General features: G+C 46.1%; 1 protein-coding gene across 2 annotated transcripts in view; it reads left to right on the top strand.

Moving 5' to 3' along the window:
• apc2 (APC regulator of WNT signaling pathway 2) overlaps positions 1-21,112 on the top strand; it is a 127,657-nt gene that overhangs the window by 64,033 nt on the left and 42,512 nt on the right. Inside the window, exon 1 of one of the 2 annotated variants that reach the window (XM_055658950.1) lies at positions 14,628-14,977. The exons of the other annotated variant lie outside the window; for it this stretch is intronic. Within the exon in view, the coding sequence (XP_055514925.1) occupies positions 14,939-14,977 (39 nt within the window). The 5' untranslated portion in view covers positions 14,628-14,938. Of the gene's footprint in view, positions 1-14,627; positions 14,978-21,112 lie in introns of those variants that run through there. 2 annotated transcript variants of the gene reach the window in all.

The raw sequence follows: 21,112 nt of genomic DNA, 5'->3' as shown, positions 1-21,112 counted from the left end.
ATGTTACCCTTAAACTTCTGTCCCTTAATTCTGAAGTCATGTCCTCTTGTTTGAATCTTCCCTATTCTCAAAGGGAAAAGCTTGTCCACATCAACTCTGTCTATCCCTCTCATCATTTTAAAGACCTCTATCAAGTCCCCCCTTAACCTTCTGCGCTCCAGAGAATAAAGACCTAACTTATTCAACCTTTCTCTGTAACTTAGTTGTTGAAACCCAAGCAACATTCTAGTAAATCTCCTCTGTACTCTCTCTATTTTGTTGATATCCTTCATATAATTGGGCGACCAAAATTGTACACCATACTCCAGATTTGGTCTCACCAATGCCTTGTACAATTTTAACATTACATCCCAGCTTCTATACTCAATGCTCTGATTTATAAAGGCTAGAATACCAAAAGCTTTCTTTACCGCCCTATCTATATGAGATTCCACCTTCAAGGAACTATGCACGGTTATTCCCAGATCCCTCTGTTCAACTGTATTCTTCAATTCCCTACCATTTACCATGTACGTCCTATTTTGATTTGTCCTACCAAGGTGTAGCACCTCACATTTATCAGCATTAAACTCCATCTGCCATCTTTCAGCCCATTTTTTCCAAATGGCCTAAATCACTCTGTAGACTTTGGAAATCCTCTTCATTATCCACAACACCCCCTATCTTGGTATCATCTGCATACTTACTAACCCAATTTACCACCCCTTCATCCAGATCATTGATGTACATGACAAACAACAAAGGACCCAACACAGATCCCTGAGGCACCCCACTAGTCACCTGCCTCCAACCCGACAAACAGCCATCCACCATTACCCTCTGACTTCTCCCATTCAGCCACTGTTGAATCCATCTTGCTATTCCTGCATTTATACCCAACAGTTTAACCTTCTTAACCAACCTTCCATGCGGAACCTTGTCAAAGGCCTTACTAAGGTCCATATAGACAACATCCACTGCTTTACCCTCGTCAATTTCCCTAGTAACCTCTTCAAAAAATTCAAGAAGATTAGTCAAACATGACCTTCCAGGCACAAATCCATGTTGACTGTTCCTAATCAGATGTCCTCGTTCTTTATGGAACAGAGGATCCCCTCTTCCATTTTAGACGAGGCTCTCACCAGGGTCTCCTCAATATCCCGCAGCTCCACTCTTGCTCCCCCACCCCCTATTCGTAACAAGTCAGAGTCCCCCTTGTCCTCACCTTCCACCCCATCAGCCGTCGCATTCAACAGATAATCCGCCGACATTTTCGCCACCGCCATCGGGATCTCACTACTGGCCACATCTTCCCATCTCCACCCCTCTCTGCTTTCCGCAGAGACCGTTCCCTCCGAAACTCCCTGGTCAACTTGTCCCTTCCCACCCAAACCACCCCCTCCCCGGATACTTTCCCCTGCAACCCCAGGAAATGCAACACCTGTCCCTTTACCTCTCTCCTCGAATTCATCCAAGGATCCAAACAGTTTTTTCCAGGTGAGGCAGAGGTTCACTTGCACTTCCTCCAACTGGATCTACTGTATCTGCTGTTCCACGTGTCAATTTCTCTACATCGGCGAGACCAAGCGCAGGGTTTAGTTGAACACTTCTGCTCAGTCTGCCTTAACCTACCTGATCTCCCGGTTGCTCAACACTTCAACTCCCCCTCCCATTCTCAATCTGACCTTTCTGTCTTGGGCCTCCTCCATGGCCAGAGTGAGTCCCACCACAAATTGGAGGAGCAGCACCTCGTATTTTGCTTGGGTAGTTTACACCCCAGCGGTATGAACATTGATTTCTCCAATTTCAGGTAGTCCTTGCTTTCTCCCTCCTTCCCCTCCCCTTCCCAGCCCTCCCAAAGCCCACTGCAGGGCTCTCTCTTACCTTTTTTACCCTGTTGCCAGCCGGGTAACCCTGGCAGCTTTTTAAGTTGCCAAATGACAGTTTAGGTGGTCATTTAAGATGGCTCGCATGACGCGTGTGATAATGTGTTTGGACGAAGTGCGTAGTTACCAATCGGAATTATACTCAATGAAGCATTCACATATTATTTCTGCTTCAAATAAAGTCACAAACTAAACATATTCACCAATCGAGACATGATATATACCACAATGACATGCAGCAAAATTGCAATACAGTATCTCAACTCTTTTTACACATTGCAATTAATGCAATTTCCATTAGTTCTTTCCACTTCCAAACTAAAATGTGGTTGGATTATTCAGCCTATGATCAACTTGTGTCAATAAATCCTGGACCATGGTAACATATATGCTTAACCATGCAGACTACCGATTGATGCAAGCATGTTTTCTGTGAAGGACTGAAAATTACCATAACATGGCCATAGCATGGGTCGTTATTGCTATTGGTACAGAAACACTCTCGCTTCCCACATAATTTATCCACAACAAAATATACAGGTTGCAAGGAAATTTCTAAAGGCATTTTATGTTAATAGCTGTTAAAACTGACTATACCCATCTGACAGGTTAAACATTACACTAACTGACATGAGATGGCCAAAGGACACAAATGCAGCAAATGTTCTTTTGGTAATATATTTAAAGGTGTCAAGACGCCACATTACCAGATTCAGATTAGATGTACGTGTTGTGAACAGCAATGAAGATACCCAGTTTGTAAGCACCAGATTTAAATAAAATTATTGATAAACGCTTTTTCCATCATTCCCACTTCAGAATTAACGTTAAAATTTCAACTGAAATATCTCCTGACCAAATTTGTGATATATATGATCGACTGTAGAAGTAAAACCTGGATAAATCCAACGTATAGTTGTGAATGTTGCTCAGTAAATAACTACAGTACTGATACTCCATATTAAGAGCATTGGTTTGCCGTTAAAATGAATTCTGTAATAATGTGTCAACAGCAGCAGTGACAATCGAACACTGTGGTTTTAATGTTTCACGTGTTCACAATATAATTAATCCATCTTTATGGACTAATACAAACATTTCCAGCACAATAGGGTCAGGGAGGGGTGTGTGTGTGAGAATCAGTGCGGGGTGGATAGATGGCGGGGGTGGGGGGCTTGGGGGGATAGTAGGCAGTCGGTGCAGAATGGATGGATTGAGGCAGGTGAATTAGTACGTGTTGGTTGGAGTAGGTAAAATTGTGAGGGGAGAGCAGGGGGGATGTCAGTGGTGTTGAATGGGGGGGTTCAGTACGGGATGGATGGGGTAGACAAAAGTGCTGGAGAAACTCAGCGGGTGAGGCAGCATCTATGGAGCGAAGGAAATAGGCAACGTTTTGGGTCGAAACCCTTCTTCAGACTGTTCCCCCCTTTCTTCTTAAATGGGAGGATAAGTACAGTATGGTATGGGGGGGGGGGGGGGGTCAGCACAGGATGAATGGGGGGAGGTGGGTCAGTACAGTGTGGATCGGAGGGACTGTGCAGAATGAATGGGGGATCACTACCGGATGAATGTGGGGAAGGTGCAGGGCAAATGGAGGGTGGGTCAGTACGGGATGAATGCGTGGATTAGTACACGATGGATGGGGGGGGGGGGGGGGTGGCAGGAGAATCAATGCGAGGTGGATAGGGTGATCAATGCAGGATGAATAGATGGGGAGGGGAGCACGGGATGTCAGTGAGGAATGAATAGAGGCGGGAATGGGGATCAGTGCAGGATGGAGAGCAATGGTCCCAGGATAAGAGGGGGGTTGGGGTGGAGGGGGGCGTACAAGAGAGAGAGGGAGAAACAGAAGGGGGCGAGGTGGGGAGGGAGGAAGGTCAGCGCTCCTCGGACAACATCGCCACGCTGGCCGTTGGGAAGTCCTCGTCACCGCCTCCCTCCTCCGCCAGCCAACAGCAAGGTGCAGGGCCGAGCGGTGCAGCTCAACGATCCTATAGCTATAGGATCTATTGTGCAGCTGCTTCAGAAGGGTCGGAGCGAATGATAGGGTCCCGCACAGCGGCAGCGACAGTGGCTCCATCTCCTCATCCCTGATAGTTGCCGCTGCTTGCAAATCCGCTAACGACGCTTTCAAAACAAACCCTCCCGCACACCGAGGCATCCCTCTCCCTCCCTCCTCCCGGCCTCGGCGGGCAGGAGGGTTTGTTTTGAAAGTGCCGTTAGCAGGTTTGCAAGCAGCGGCCCTTATCAGGGCGGGCGGGGTGCAGGAGGAGGAGGTGGTGGAGCTGCTGTCGCGGCCGCTGCTGCCGCTGCCGCTGTTCGGGACCCGTCATTCGCTCCGACCCTTCGTCACCCCGCACCTAGTTTCTTTGCCCCGCACGACAGCCGTCGCCGACACGAAACGTTGCGTTCTTTTTTTCCAGAGATGCTGCCTGACCCGCGGAGTTACTCCAGTTTTTTGTGTCTATCTTCGGTATAATCCAAGTTGCCAAGCCAGGCAAAATGACTTGCTGTTTAGGTTGCCCGGCGGCACTTTGGGTGGTCAGTGACACCCGGGCAACCACTAATTTCGAGCCCTGCACTGTCTCCGCCTCTTCATTTCTTCTCCCCCCCCCCACCCCCACATCAGTCTGAAGAAGGGCCTCGACCCGAAACGTTGCCTATTCCTTCGCTCCATAGATGCTGCCTCACCCGCTGAGTTTCTCCAGCATTTTTCCCTACCTTTGACTTCTCTAACTTCAGATAGCCTTTGCTTTCAGCAAGGCCACCAGCATAATCAAGGGCCAGTCTCTTCCTCGTCTCTCCTCTCCCATGAGGCAAGAGGTACACAAGTGTGAAATGCACACAATGCAAATATGAATATGCATACTTCCAGATTCATAGACGGTTTCTTCCCGGCTGTTATCAGGCAACTGAACCATCCTTTCACCAACTACAGATTAGTCCTGACCTCCCATCTACCTGATTGGAGACTGTTGGACTGTCTTGAATCTGACTTTATCTAGCACTAAACAGTATTCCCTTTATCATGTATCTGTACACAGTGGATGGCTCGATTGTAATCCTGTGTAGTCTCTCTGCTGGCTGGTTAGCACACAACAATAAGCTTTTCAGTGAACACGTGACAAGAAACAAAACTAACTAACATTAAATTTGATTATGTTTAAGAAGGAACTGCAGATGCTGTAAAATCGAAGGTAGACAAAAATGCTGGAGAAACTCAGCGTTAAATTAAAAATTAAATTTGATGTTAAATTGTGCGAATGTGCTATTTCTTTGGTTTACGATGCTAGACGGAATTGCTTTAGCAATTTAAATGGCTAATAATTGCAACAATTTAAGTGTTTGCTCCAGTGAGTTAATGGTCGAACAGTTACTTTGCAAGGAATGTTTGAATGAATTTGTGCTGATGAAAATGAATCCCCCTGAAGGAATGGTTTGAGTTGTTCTACTTGTCGATGTACTTGCATCCGTCAAGAGTTCTGCATCCATGCATTGACATCCCCAAGAACAGAATTACAAAGAAATAAATACACGTCAACAACCAGAATCTGAGCAATAGGAAGCAACAATGCCAAATATGAAAGACAAGGTCCGATTACAACCAGAATCATTCCTGGATTAGATGGTGTTAGCTACAAGGAGGTGTTGGACAGCCTGGAATTGTCATAGGTTGAGGTACGGAAATACATACCGTTTAGTTTGGTTTAGAGTTACAGCACGGAAACAGGCCCTTTGGCCCACTGAGTCCACGCCAACCATGCACATCACCCCACACACACTAGGGACAATTTACACTTATACCAAGCCAATTAATCTATAAACCTGTATGTCTTTGGTGTGGGAGGAAACCGAAGATCTCGGAGAAAACCAAAGAGGTCACGGGGAGAACGTACAAACTCCGTACAGACAGCACCCGTAATTGGGATCGAACCTGGGTCTCTGGCGCTGAAAGTGCTGTAAGGCAGCAACTCTACCGCTGTGCCTCTGTGCCGGCCTCTGAGAGGCGTAGATAGGGAACCTTTTTCCCGGGATGGAAATATGAAATACTAGACAGCATAGCTTTTCAAGTGAGAGGGGAAAGGTTTAAAGCTGATGTCCTGAGCAACTTTTTTTACACAGAGGGAGGTGAATGGCTGGAATGTGTTACTAAGATTGGTGATTGAAGCAGATATTATAGTGGCAGATGAGGCATTTGGATAGAGATATGACGCAGGGATAGATATGAGATGTTCTTGACGTTATGTTTGACACAGACATCGTGGGCCGAAGAGGCATAGACAGGGTAGACAGTCAGAACCTTTTCCCCCAGGATGGAAATGTCAAATACTGGGCGGCATAGCTTTAAGGTGAGATGGGGAAAATTTTAAGGAGATGTGTGGGGCATGTTTATTTTACACAGACGGTGGTGAGTACCTGGAACGTGGGGTGGTGGTGGAGGCAGATATGATAGTGGCATTTATAATGCCTCTTGGATGGGCACAGGTGGGTGGAGGTCTGCAATTGTGCACAACAGACCTGCAAGGGTTAAATATCATTTAGACACTATTAAAAATAAAATGGGCATTTAATGGAAAGTGCCATGATGAACAAAGCATTGATTCACATAGAGTATATATGTTGTTACAGGTCGGTAAAATCATTGGGGTGATATCCGTTACAACATTTCACTGACATTGATCTTCTTTCACTGAATAATCTGAGCATTGGGGGAAATTTGTGCCTGGGTTACCTCCCGAGATGGTATCATCTGAGCATCTCAACATGGTTTGGGAACAGCTCTGCCCAAGAACGTAAGAAATTGCAGAGCGATGTACATGTACAGTTCTTCCCAGAGGCAATTCGGACTGTAAACGGCCATCTCACCAGGGACTAACTCTACAGAACGTTTTTTCCTTCTATTATTTATTATGTAAAAGAATATGTGTGTTATGATTGTGTTTATAATTTGTTTGGTTGTTTTGTTGTTTGTCTTTTGCACAAAAGTCCTCGAGCATTGCCACTTTCATTTCACTGCACATCTCGTATGTGTATGTGACAAATAAACTTGACTTGACTTGACTTGACTTGACTTGACTTGACTAGATGTAGCCCAGTCCATCACACAGACCAGGCTCCCCACCATCGACTCCATCTACACTTCACACTGCCTTGGGAAAGCACCCAACATAATCCAGGACCTTTACCACCACGATCGTTCCTTCTTCTCCAAGCTCCCAATGGGCAGAAGATACAAAGCTTCAAAAACCATGTACCTCCAGACTCAGAAGCAGCTTCTACCCCTGTGTTATCAGATTTCTGAATGGTGATTCCATAAGCTAGGGCACAGTCCAAATTCACCAACCTATTCTCATTGTAGACATTGGTCTTTTTCTCTGGAACTGCTATGCTACAATGCTGAGGAACTATATTCTACACTCTGGTATTTCTCTTTGCGATATCTGTTGTATTTGTATTTGGCTTGAGTGTATTCATGTGTAGTATTATCCAATTGCACGCCAACAAAAGCTTTTCACTGTATCTCGGTACATGAGACAATAATAATGCTAAACCTAAAAATCTATGTACGAGGAACTGGAGTTTCAGCATTGGTTCTTACATACTTTTTAGTCCTTTGCAAAGGGAATCAGTCGTGCTCAACTACTGGGGGTCCACCAGCTATGTGCCTGAGGGGTCATATTTAGCTGACAGCATCCCCTCACCTAAAAGGGCTCCAGATCCCACAAGGGTTTAGGTATAAATAACATTTATATGGGCTCAGCGGCTGTGTTGACGCCTTATAGTGTCACAGACCTGAGTTCGATCCTAACTACGGGTGCTGTCTGCACAGAGTTTGTACATGACTGCATGGGTTTTCTCCGGGTGCTCGCTCCGGTTTCCTCCCACAATACAAAGACGTACAGGTTTGTAGATTAATTGGCTTCGGTAAAGATTGTAAATCGTCCTTGGTGCGAAGGATAGTGCTAGTGTACGGGGATTGCTGGTTGGTGCAGACTTGGTCGGCCGAAGGGCCTGTTTCCATACTGTATCTCTAAACCACATTGAACTAATGAAGCGGTCGCTGTTCTGGCGGCAGCCATGGTGCAGCACGTCAAAATTTTATTTTTTATTTTTAGTATGAAACTGTGTATTTAGTGGGGTGAGGGGGGGTCTGTGGGGGGGGAGCAAACCGCTTCGGTCACCTCCTCCATGGAGAGGCGACTTTTCCAGGTCGCCTCCGTGGCCTACCATCAAGGATGTGGGTCTTTCCCGGAGACGTGCCCGGGGCTTCAGCGGAAGGGGCAGCGTGGAAGGCGTGGCGTGGAAGGGGCAGCCCTCGCTGGGGTCGGGAGGGGAGGCTCCGTTTCACTGGGGGGCAGCCGGCAGCCTGAAGTCGCAGCCTGAAGCCGCGGTCTGCAGAGTTCCAGCTGCTGCGGCGTCTACAGCCCGGGATCCTACCTGGGGGACCCGGGGGAAGAAGAAGCCGCCATTGTTCGGCCGCGGGGATAACTTCCCAAGCGGGCCCGGCATGGACTTACCTCCAGTTTACAGTGGGAGCTTCGACCGCCGGCCCTGGTCTACGGAGGCGGCGGGGACTTTAAACAACCGCTGGCCTGCGGCCTACACAATCTCGGAAGCCCCGCGGTCTCCCGGAGGAAAGACCGATCCTTCCATTGGCTCTCTGGACTCTGGTCTTGTCCACAGGGGGGGGGGGGGGGGAAATGGAGGACCAAATGTTTTTGTGCCTTCCACCACAGTGATGTGCTGTGCCGACAAGCGATCAGTCCATACATTTTATTACCTAACCCATCTTTATGCTTTGACAATGATTTTTAAACTATGTTAGCCTTTGGGGTCAAGAAAATTGACCATAAATGTGCTATATAAATAAACTTATTATTATTATTATTAATAATTAGAGGGTGGGGATGCTGGAGAAACTCCAGAGTAGGCCCGGACAAAAATCTATGCGGTCACATGTGGGGGTTGGAGGGGGCGGAGACGAAAGGAAGGCAGAGACAGTCCGTGGGAGACTGACAGCAAAGAGGGAGAAAGCAAAACTACCGAAATTGGGGTCAATGGCAATGGGGTGTAAGCTACCCTCGAAATACCACTGCTGCCACCGCACCAGTGGGACTTATTCTGCAAGAAGAGGAGGCCCATATTTTTGAGGTTGGATTCAATTTTTGACGTGTATTCCAGAGGCTTTTGAGACTTTCAAAGATATACAAAGTGGAAAAAGACCCTTCAGCCTTCGATCCCCACGATAGCGATCAGATCATAAAACGACATTTTGTGAAATTTTACTACTTAGGAAGATTTTCAGTACCTACAAATCAAGTTTAATAGAAAGGGTATTTTTGACAATTTTGTTGTTACAACGTGCAAATCCGTACTGGTCCAAGGCAGCATAGTGGAACCAGGGTCTCGGCAGAGTTGCTGCCTCTACCATCGTCACCGCACCACCCTAGCTCTTATTCTGCAAGAAGATATCCCTATATTTTTGGGTGCATTTTTGCGTGGACCAGAGTATTTTGATCCATCAAAAATATTGAGTAAAGATTTCTCTGGGCCGATCTGGTGTCGACATTTTGTGAAATTTTGAATTGGAAGATTTTCAGTAGCTCAAATCAAGAGAAGTGTTTTTTGACAATTTTTTGTTGTTTTTGCTCTTGTCCAAGGCAGATAGTGGCACAGTGGCAGAGTTGCTGCTTACATCGAAGACAATCGATCCTGACTACGGGTGCTGTCTGCACGGAGTTTGTACGTTCTCCCAAGGCCCAGACAATGGCAGAGGGATGAAATTCAGGAAGTAGAATCATAGTCATACAGCATGAAAACAGGCCCTTTGGCCCATCCTGTCCATGCTGACCAAGATGCCCCTTTCTACACCAGCTCCACATACACACTACCCTCTGAGTGAACAAGTTTCCCCTCAGGTTCCTATCAAATCTTTCCCTCTCATCTTAACTCTGTTAACCCTTGCCCCCCTCACCCAGTACTGGCATAGGTCCAGAAACAGGACGCCACCCACCATTTTGATCGGGGACTGTTTATGAGTCATATACACAATGCAGTTATGAATGATTACGATTTGTTTATCTTTCAAAGAAGTGTTATAACACATTTTAAGCTTTTATAGCTCATAAAGCAACTGTATTCAATCCGCGACACTGCCAACAAACGCTGCATAAGTAATATTGACTGATTTGTGCAGGAGTGTTAAAGAAAAAATCCGGCAAAGAGAAAATCACCCTTTAAACGGAATTATTTTATCGGTTTTGTAGAAAACAATTTGTTGATAAAAAAGATGAGAGGCAGAGATAGGATGGACAGTCAGAACCTTTTTCCCAGGGTGGAAATGTCTACCACTAGAGGGTGCGGCTATAAGGTGAGAGGGCAAAAGTTTAATGGGGATGTGCGGGGCAAGTTCTTTACACAGAGAGTGTCGGGAGCCTGGAACAAATACCAGGGACGCTGGTGGAGGCAGATATGATAATGGATCTTAAGAGGCTTTTAGATATGCAATCTAACAGGGAATAGAGGGCTATGGATCATGTACAAGCAGATGATATTTGTTTAACTTGGCATTATGTTCGTCACAAACATTGTGGGCCGTAGGTCCCGTTCCTGTGCTGTACTGTTCTATGTTCTATGTCTATGTTCTGAAGAATACAAGTCTGAAGAATGGACCCGACCTTAAAAGTTGCCTATCCATTCCCTTGCGAACCTGACCTGCTGAGTTCCTCCAGCACTTTGAGTTTTGCTGAGGAATACAAATCATTTTTCATCTGTGTGGATGGGTGATCGATAGTCGGCATGGACTCGGTGGGCCGAAGGGCCTGTTACCAATGCTGTATCTCTAAACTAAACTAAACTAAACTAAACATTCCTGCCCTAGAATTGCCCTGGAAGCCAAATGCAATGCTAGGATTTATTTCATGTGGGTTGGAATACAAAAACAGGGATGTAATGCTGAGGCCCTATAAGGCACTGTTTGGAGTGTCGTGAGCAATTTTGGGCATCGGATCTGAGGAAGGATGCGCTGGCCCTGGAGAGGGTTGAGAGGAGGTTTACGAGGGTGATCCCAGGAATGAGTGGGCTAGCATAGGCTGAGTTTTTGACGGCATTGGGCCTGTACTCGCTGGAATTTAGGATGAAGGGGAGACCTCATTGAAATATGCCAAATAGTGAAAGGGTTGGATAGAGTGGATGTGGAGAGGATGTTTCCACCTTGGGAGAGTTTAGGACTAGAGGTCGTAGCCTCAGAGTTAAAGGACGTTCCTTTAGGAAGGAGATGAGGAGGAATTTCTTTAGTCAGAGGGTAGCGAAACTGTGGAATTCTTTGCCACAGAAGGCTTTGGAGGCTGTCAATGGATATTTTTAAGGCAGAAATAGATAGATTTGTGATTAGTACGGGTGTCAGGGGTTATGGGGAGAGGGCAGGAGAATGGGCTGAGGAGGGAAAGGTAGATCAGCCATGATTGAATGGGGGAGTAATGGGCTGAATGGCCTAATTCTGCTCCTATCACTTATGACCATATGATAAATGAAAACAGTTCATGCCCATCTGCAGACCTGCCCCTGGTGAAGACTAAAGGGGAGCAACATATTTATGTCTGGGCCTACGTGTCACTACAGGCTGTAGATCACAGTTATCCCTGGGTAACTGGAGGGGGAAGTGGGAAGGGAACGCTCAGCCTCCATCTTGGCAATTGTACAAATAGAGTCATACAGTGTGGAAACAGGCCCTTCGGCCCAACTTGCCCACGACAGCCAACATGTCTCATCTGCACTAGTCCCACCTGCCTGCGTTAGGCCCATGTCCATCTAAACCTGTCCTATCCATGTACCTGTCTAAATGTTTCTTAAATGTTGCGATAGTACCTGCCTCAACTACCTCCTCTGCCAGTTCGTTCCATACACCCACCACCCTTTGTGTGAAAAATTTACCCCTCAGGTTCCTATTAAACTTTCCCCCCCCCTCACCTTAAACCTCCTGATCTCATGAGGGAAGTGAGTTCCCAAACATTATCATAGAAACATAGAAAATAGGTGCAGGATTAGGCCATTCGGCCCTTCGAGCCAACACCATCATTCAGTATGATCATGGCTGATCATCCTTCCATAAAGCTCTCTTTCAGGTCAAAGATATATTGTCATTTCTGACGATATGAAACGTTAACTCTGTTTCTCTTCTCCCCCCGGCAGATGCAACCTGACCTGCTGCCTATTTAGCGCAGTGTCTTGTTTTTATTTAAGATAAATGAAGGTTTAGAGGGAAATGGGACAAATGCAGGCAAAAGATAGTGGTATATACGCTAGTGCCAGATAGTAGTGTCTGAGAAGCTTATACATCGGCACATGGAAATGCAAGGAAGAGACGGATTTAGATCACGTTCGGGCAGATGAGATCAGTGTACCTTGACATCATGATCAGCACATTGTGGGCTGAAGGACCCGCTCATAAGTTCATGTGATAGGAGCAGAATTAGGCCATTCGGCCCATCATGCCTACTGCCCCATTCAATCATGGCTGATCTACAGTATCTCTCCTTCATATCCCCATTATCAAGAATCTATGTCTTAAAAATATCTGTTGACGGCCTCCACACCCTTCTGTGGCTGCACTGTTCAATGTTCCATGTTCTAGATGGGACGACCTTAGATGACGCATCCTGGTCGGCACGGCTCTGTTGGGCCGAAGGGCTGGGTGGCACTACGACTCTCTGCCTCAATTTCAGAATCTGTCATTTTAAAATAATTTTCAGCCTTATCTGTTGAAATAGTCTATTTTCTCTTGGTGTTTAAACTGACCATGGGGAATGGTCACTCAAGCGTGTAATGGGTGGTCACAATCTTCTCAAAACCAAAACCTAAGCTATCCTGATCTCTGGTGCTGTCCGTGTGGAGTTTGCATGTGATTTCTAGCACTGCCTGGATTCCTCCCGGGTGCTCCGATTCTCTCCCACATCCCAAGGACATGACGGTCGGTTGGATAATTAACCACCATAAACAGCCTCGAGCGTAGCAATACGGTAGAAATGACGGGATTGTGAGGAGAGTATAGTAGAGACAAGAAGTGGGCAATGACAATAGACAATAGGTGCAGGAGTAGGCCATTTGGCCCTTCGAGCCAGCACCGCCCTTCAATGTGATCATGGCTGATAATCCCCAATCCTGCCTTCTCCCCATATCCCTTAACTCCGCTATTTTTAAGAGCCCTATCCAGTTCTCTCTTGAAAGCATCCAGAGAACCTGCCTCCACCGCCCTCCGAGGCAGAGAATTCCACAGACTCACCACTCTCTGTGAGAAAAAGTGTTTCCTCGTCTCCGTTCTAAATGGCTTACTCCTTATTCTTAAACTGTGGCCCCTGGTTCTGGACTCCCCCAATGGGATTGCTCTGTGAGCTAGCATTGACTCAATGGGCCAAATTGCCTCTCCGATATCATGAAGGGATATGGAATGGAACTCAGCATGAGTGCTGTTTCCAAAACAAGTGATGAGAAACATTTTGAGGCGATTCATTTGTTATTGCCAGGTTCTTGATTAGTACGGGTGTCGGGAGTTATGGTGGAGACGGCAGGAGAACGGGGTTGAGAGGGAAAGATAAATCAGCCACGGTTGAATGGCAAGGCAGACATGATGGGCCGAATGGCCTAATTCTGCTCCTATAACATATAACCTTATTAGTAATGATGGAACATTGTGCCCTGTGACGGTGCAACTGGTAGAGCTGCTGCCTCACAGCGCCAGAGATCCAAGTTCGTTCCTAACCTCGGGTGCTGCCTGTGCGGAGTTTGCATGGGTTTCCGCCGGGTGCTCCGGTTTCCTCCCACATCCCAAAGACACTAGGGTTTGGGGGTTAATTGGCCCTCTGTAAAGTACCGTGAGTGTGCAGAGAGTGGCTGAGATATTGGGATAACATAGAAATACAGTGAGCGGGTGATCGATGGTCGGTGTGGATTTGGAAGGCCGAAGGGCCCGTTTCCATGCTGTATCTTTTAATCAATCAATTCCCATGCATGGGGGCACAAGAAACTGCAGATAGAGTCGTACAGCATGGAAGCAGGCTCTACCATTCTTTGATCATTGTTGCTTTTTCCATATCGTTCATTCATTTGTCCTATGTACCTTCCATATTTCTCGTTTCCCTTTCCCCGACTCTCAGTCTGAAGAAGGATCTCGACCCGAGACGTCAACTATTCCTTATTTTCTCCAGAGATGCTGCCTGACCCTGCCTGAGTTACTCCAGATTTTTGTGTCCATCTCCGGTTTAAACCAGCGTCTGCAGCTCCATCCTGCATGTGTTACCTGTGGAATTCCAGTGCTCTCACTGAATCCAACGCTCAAGATTTGCTTCCCTTTCCTGCATTGGGCGGAATACCCATCTCCATCCCACTATGTACATTTCACACAACACGCAACATGGGACAAAGCAAAATTAAAACTGAATGTGGGTGTAATCCTGCAAACGGAAAAGAAACACGTGATTTCATAACAGCAAAGGATTGTGTGTTGAAGGGAATACCAGTTGGAAATGTGCAAACAAGAAATAGATTTATAATAAAAAATCATCAGGATAAAAATGCCCCTTTAAGACCCCTTTCACAGACTCTGATTTTGTTTTACATACACGGTGTTGCTAGGATGCTGGTTGTGAAAAGATTAACTGCTTGGGTGCCGGAGATGACATAAGGGAGGCAGCAAGAAGGCAGTGAATGTGATGCTCTCTCTCTCTCCCTCCCTCCCTCCCTCCCCTCTCTCCCCAGCCTCTTGTCTATCGTGTTCGCAGATTAGCGGGGAGGGGGGGACAGTGCGATGCTGGAGCTGGTGATTTCAGGGTAAATTGCTGCCCTGTCCTCTCGTGCCTGTTCAGCACATGGGGTTTCATTTGACCCCCTCCCCCTGCCGCTCTCTGGATGCACGGGCAGTCGTCGACTGTTTCACAGGGAGCAGTGCAAGCTGGATATCCATGTGTTTTAGCTGCTGCACTGCCTGGAGTCCGCGGCTTGGTTAGGGAGATGCTCGGCTTTGAAGGCTGAAGGGATCGGGAGACAGGGTCTCGTGGTGATGAAAACTGGGACAGGGGATGTCGGAATCTATCGCTCGCTCCCATGAGGGGAGTCAGGTAGGAGTTCTGAATTGTACAGCTCTCTGGGGCAGACCATGCATGCATTAGAAGACGCATACTAATAAGCATCGGGATGGCTGGGGCAGTGAGCTGTTCCACTGGCTGGAGAACGAACGTCTGTGATTTTTCTCTAGCATTTTCTTTGTCAAGCCCATCAACGTTTTCAACAATTTCCGTTAATGTATCCCCCTTGTCGATGTGTACCCCTGGAGAGATGCACCATCGCAATGTTACCCTTTCAACAATTATTATTCAGCCTGCAACCTTTGCCAAAATTGGATTTCTCCTACGATTTCTCCTATGACCCTCGGGCAAAGATATCTGCTTAATGTTATTTTTGCGTTGGTGAAATGCATCTTGTCAAATGCAAAGGGTTCTTTAGATGATGGATGATGAGGAAACATGTGTCTCTCCATGTTAATATTTAAGTATTGTGCAGCAATCATTTTCTTCATCGCTATCCCCATTTAAAGTACACACACACACACACACACACACACACACACACACACACACACACACACACACACACACACACACACACACACACACACACACACACACATACATTAGCACACACACACACACACACACACACACACACACACACATATACATTAACACATACACACACACACACACACATATACATTAACACACACACACACACACACACACACACACACACACATATATACATTAACACATACACACACACAGACACACACACACTCACATATACATTAACACATACATATATGTGTGTGTTTGTGTGTATATATGTGTGTGTGTGTGTGTGTGTATATGTGTGTGTGTGTGTGTGTATATATATATGTGTGTGTGTGTGTGTGTGTATATATATATATGTATGTGTGTGTGTGTATGTGTGTTAATATATACATATGTGTGTGTGTGTTTTTTTATATATATATAAATCAATCAATTCCCTTGCCATTAAAAATCACCAAATGCTTGCTTTTGCTACATTAAAACATTAAAATGCTTTATTCAGATTTGTCACAGGATAATTCTGTCTGTTTTCCGAGTCTTCTGCTTTCAGTGCTTTCAGTCTCAACCTATTGTCTCATAAATCTCAAGACCACGGCATGCTGTCATCCTCTGCACATTACCACCATCTTGAATGTGTTTTACAATGTACACTGCTCACCACAATTCATCATTCATGATAACAAAAAGTCTAATTAATTTTTTAGCAATGATCTGTGAAAATGTTGATCCAGATCCGATTCAAATCCAGCCTTTTAAATTGATAGGGTGAATTGTAATTGGATTGGGAATACATCCTGCGAACGCAGGAATAGATATGGAGTATTTTACCCAGAGTGGGGGAATCGAGAACCGGAGGACACAGGTTTAGGGTGGGGGGGGGGGGGAGAAATATTTAATAGGATTCTGAGGGCCATCTGTCTCACTCAGAGGGTGGTGAGTGTTTGGAACGAGCTGCCAGAGGAGGTAGTTGAGGCAAGTACTATAACACCATTTAAAAGACTGTTACACAGATATATGGATAAGAATGGTTCAGAGATATGGACCAAACATGGGCAAATTAGATTAGTTCCACTGGGGCACCTTTGTCGGGATGGACGTGTTGGGCCGAAGGGCCTGCTTCTATAAATAAAAGACTTAGTGCTGGAGGAAACCAGCAGCTGTGGAAGCATCTCTGTAGAATATTGAGAGGTGACGATATGTCAGGAACCTTCTTCAGACTGGCCTGCTTCTGTGCTCTATGACTCTGTCTCTTAGACTCCAAAAATCCTATTCATAAAATGCCTTTTTAAAGGCCTATGTCAAAAAATAAATGACACTTTTGAGAATAGAACAGTTTTTATTTATTTGTCCCTTTGGCCATTATTAAAGCCGTTTTCCTTCTGAGATTGACATTGGCCTTGTGCTGCTTTGGAGGATGGGCAGGTCTAGCTCTGGCCAGGAGCCACACATGGGTCTGGTCCAACATGGACCACTGTGCTTTGGTCACATAAGCATTGCCCATTATCCAGTTCCTCTTGGCAACTCCCCAAAACATAGAGCAGAGGCCCAAAGCTCACCCAATGGAGAACTGCTCTCTCTTTCTCAGTCCAGCTATTGCCTTTTCTTTCTCTGCAAAGGGTTAGTTTAATTTTGAGTTTAGTGTAGGAGCAGCGTGGAAGCAGGGCCGTCGGCCCGCTGAGTCCTTTACGATGATGTTGCCAGAACTCAAGGGTCTGAGCTATAGGGAGAGGTTGAGTAGGCTGGTAGTCTACGCCTTGGAGTGCAGGAGGATGAGGGGAGATCTTATAGAGCTGTATAAAATCATGAGAGGAATAGATCGGGTAGACGCACAGGATTTCTTGCCCAGAGTGAATTGATGACCATAGGTTCAAGGTGAAGGGGGAAAGATTTAATAGAAATCTGAGGGCTAACTTTTTCACATAAAGAATGGTGGGTGTATGGAACAAGCTGCCAGAGGAGGTAGTTAAGGCTGGGACTATCCAACGTTTAAGAAACAGACAGGCACATGGATAGGACAGGGTTGGAGGAGTATGGATCAAATGCGGGCAGGTGGGACTAGTGTAGCTGGGACATGTTGGCCGTTGTTGGCAAGTTGGGCCGAAGGGCCTGTTTCCACGCTGTATGACTCTATAACTTCATGACTCTGAGTCCATGCCAAGCAGCCAACGCTAACACCAACCCATACACACTAGGGACAATTTACAATTTTACCAATCCAATTAGCCTATAAACCAGTACGTCTTTGGAGTGTGGGAGGAAACTGGAGATCTCGGAGAAAACCCACGCTGGTCACTGGGAGGATGTACAAACAAACGGCCATAGTCGGGATCGAACCCGCGTCTCTGGCGTTGTAAGGCAGCAAGTCTACCGCGGCCACACCGTGCCAAATTGGAAACGCGGTACTTCTGTGATTGGTGCAACCGCACATACTTTCTTCAACACAACCTGTTTTTTTTTTTTGTTTTTTTTTTAATTCAAAAAATTTATTCAATTATTAAAAAATAATATTTACACTACAATAAAACAAGCCAGAACCCACCACCATAAATACAATACAAACATATATCCATACTAAACTATTATACAATTATGATACAATCCTTATTGAGGATACATTCAACACCCTGCGGAGCCCAGCGGTCCCGGAACTCCCTCAGGGTGCCCACAGACAGGGCGTATTCCCTTTCTAATCCCACCCGGGCACGGACGTAACCCCGGAAAAGGGGCAGGCAGCTGGCCAACAACACAACCTGTTGGGAGGTACAAAGTCCACAGTTTTAAGGTTTCTTTAGTTTTAGTTTTAGAGGTACACGTCGGAAACCGGCTCTTTGGCCCATTGAGTCCGCGCTGACCAATGATCCCTGCACACTGACGTTATCCCACACACACTAGGGACAATATACTGTTATACCAAGCCAATTAACCTACAAACCTGTAGTTATATGGAGTGTGGGTGGAAACTGGAGCTCCCGGAGAAAACTCACACAGGTCATGGACAGAACGTACAAAATCCATGGAGTCAGCACCCATAGTCAGGATTGATTCCGAGTCTATGGCGCTGTGCCACTGTGCTACCCTCTTCTTGTAATGGACCCTCTTGCCTCATTCGAGTGACAACACACACTCTCCTTTTGCCATATAATGGACATGCCAAGCAAAACAGCAACATCTCTGGACCATGTCTTGCTCTTGATAGTCAGCTGTCAAGAAGTGAGCTCTTTGCTTTGACACATTCAGTTTAACCACCTTTGACCTATGACATAGACTTAGATGGTGCTCGTTGGTCAGCATGGTCAAGTTGGACCAAAGGGCCCGTTTCCATGGTGATTGCCTCTATGACTCTGAGAACACATACATAGATAGCTGAGGAATTAAATAGCCATTTATAAGCAGATTGACAGCACTGTGGCTTTTCAACAGACTGGCTTCCATGCACCAAACTGCTAGTTTAGGTTTAATTTTAGGATTGAGTTAAAAGCTATCTCATCAAATTGGATAATATGATAAAAGAATACAATACACAACATGTAGAGCGAAGAAAAAAATATCAAATGCAGAATATATTTATCGGAATATTTTAATTAAAAAAGAATGCATAGAAACATAGAAAATAGGTGCAGGAGGAGGCCATTTGGGCCTTCGAGCCTGCACCGCCATTCATTGTGATTCATCCACAATCAGTAACCCATGCCTGCCTTCTCCCCATATTCCCTTGATTCCGCTAGCCCCCAGAGCTCCATCTAACTCCATCCAGTGAATTGGCCTCCACTGCCTTCTGTGGCAGAAAATTCCACAAATTCACAACTCTCTGGGTGAAAACATTTTTTTCTCATTGCAGTTTTAAATGGCCTCCCCTTTATTCTTAGACTGTGGCCCCTGGTTCTGGACTCCCCCAAAATTGGGAAAATTGTTCCTGCATCGAGCTTGTCCAGTCGTTTTATAATTTAATATAGATTTACAAGTGACAATAGACAATAGGTGCAGGAGTAGGCCATCCGGCCCTTCGAGCCAGCTCTGAAGTGGAAAGGAGATTTAATAGTGTGGGCCAACTGTATCAGTGGAGTTGGTGAACCAGTTCCACAGTTCACAACAATGTATCCCTCTTGTGATCACACCTCCCCAGCCAGCAATTGGCCCATCGGGGAACGACCCTGCCTGAAGTCATCGGTTGCCAGCAGTCATTTGTCCTGGTCTTTTCTTGCTTCCGATTTCTTCCCGTGGGGGCGGCACGTTGGCACAGTGGTAGAGTTGCTGTCTCATGGTGCCAGAGTCCTGGATTCAACCCTGACCTCGGGTGGGGTCTCTGTGTGGAGTTTGCATGTTCTCCCTGTGACCGCGTGGGTTTCCTCAGGTGCTCCGATTTCCTCCCACATTCCAAAGATGTGCAGGTTTGTCGGTTCATTGCCCTCTGTAAACTGCCCCTAGTGTGTAGTGGGTGGGATCACATCGAACTAGTGTGAATGGGTGATCGATTGCCAGTGTGGGCTGAAGGGCCGAAATTCATAATTTCTTAAAAATCTGCTGAAGGGCGGCAGGGTGGCGCAGCGGTAGAGTTGCTGCCTTACAGCGCCAGAGACCTGGGTTCGATCCTGACTACGGGTGCTGTCTGTAGGGAGTTTGTACGTTCTCCCCCTGACCTGTGTGGGTTTTCTCCGAGATCTTCGGTTTCCTCCCACACTCCAAATATGTACAGGTTTGTATGTTAATTGTCTCGGTGTAAATGTAAATTGTCCCTCGGGTGTGTAGGATAATGTTAGTGTGCGGGGATCGCTGGTCGGCGCAGACTCGGTGGGTCGAAGGACCTGTTTCCGCGCTGTATCTCTATAAAACTAAATAACTAAAAAAAAAGTGGTACTTGAAGAGTAATAGGTCCGATATCTGCACCTGAAATTGTCCAGCTTGTTTGTGATTGGATTTAAGTTTTCTAAAATGTAGCGTTACTTGAGTCTGTACTTGGGTACAGGTAGCATTAAAAGACAAGAGGGAAAAATAAATCTGCATTGGAGCCCTGATCACATTTAGAGTCACAATGGAAGGGCCTGGGACCAGCAAAATTGAAGGATCCCAGGAATGATTGGGTTAACACATGATGAGCGTTTGTCGGCACTGGGCCTGTACTCGCTGGAGTTTAGAAGGATGAGGGGGCACCTCATTGAACCTTAACGAATAGTTAAAGGGCTGGATGGAGTGGATGTGGACAGGGTGTTTCCATTAATGGGAGAGTCTAGGACCCGAGGCCACGGCCTCAGAATAAAAGGATGTACCTTTAGAAAGGAGATGAGGAGGAATTTCTTTAGTCAGAGCCACAGACAGCTGTGGAGGCCAGGTTAATTGATATTTTCCAAGTGGAGATTGACAGATTCTTGATTGGTACGGGTGTCAGAGGTTACGGGGAGAAGGCAGGTGAATGGGATTGAGAGGGAATGATTGATCAGCCACGATTGAATGGAGTTGATGGGCCGAATGGCCTAATTCTGCTCCTAGAACTTAGTACTGTACTAGAGAGACAGGCTTCTGTGGGAGATGTATGCTGTTAGCATGTTGGGTTCTCCTGTGGGAAATTATTGCTGGATTGTCAAATGCATGAAGAAAGTAGCACTCTCCCATATCCCACAAAACCTG

Source organism: Leucoraja erinacea, chromosome 29 (assembly GCF_028641065.1).
Source record: "Leucoraja erinacea ecotype New England chromosome 29, Leri_hhj_1, whole genome shotgun sequence".
In the NCBI taxonomy this organism is placed as follows: Eukaryota; Metazoa; Chordata; class Chondrichthyes; order Rajiformes; family Rajidae; genus Leucoraja; species Leucoraja erinaceus.
This window is presented reverse-complemented; position numbering and strand designations above follow the sequence as displayed.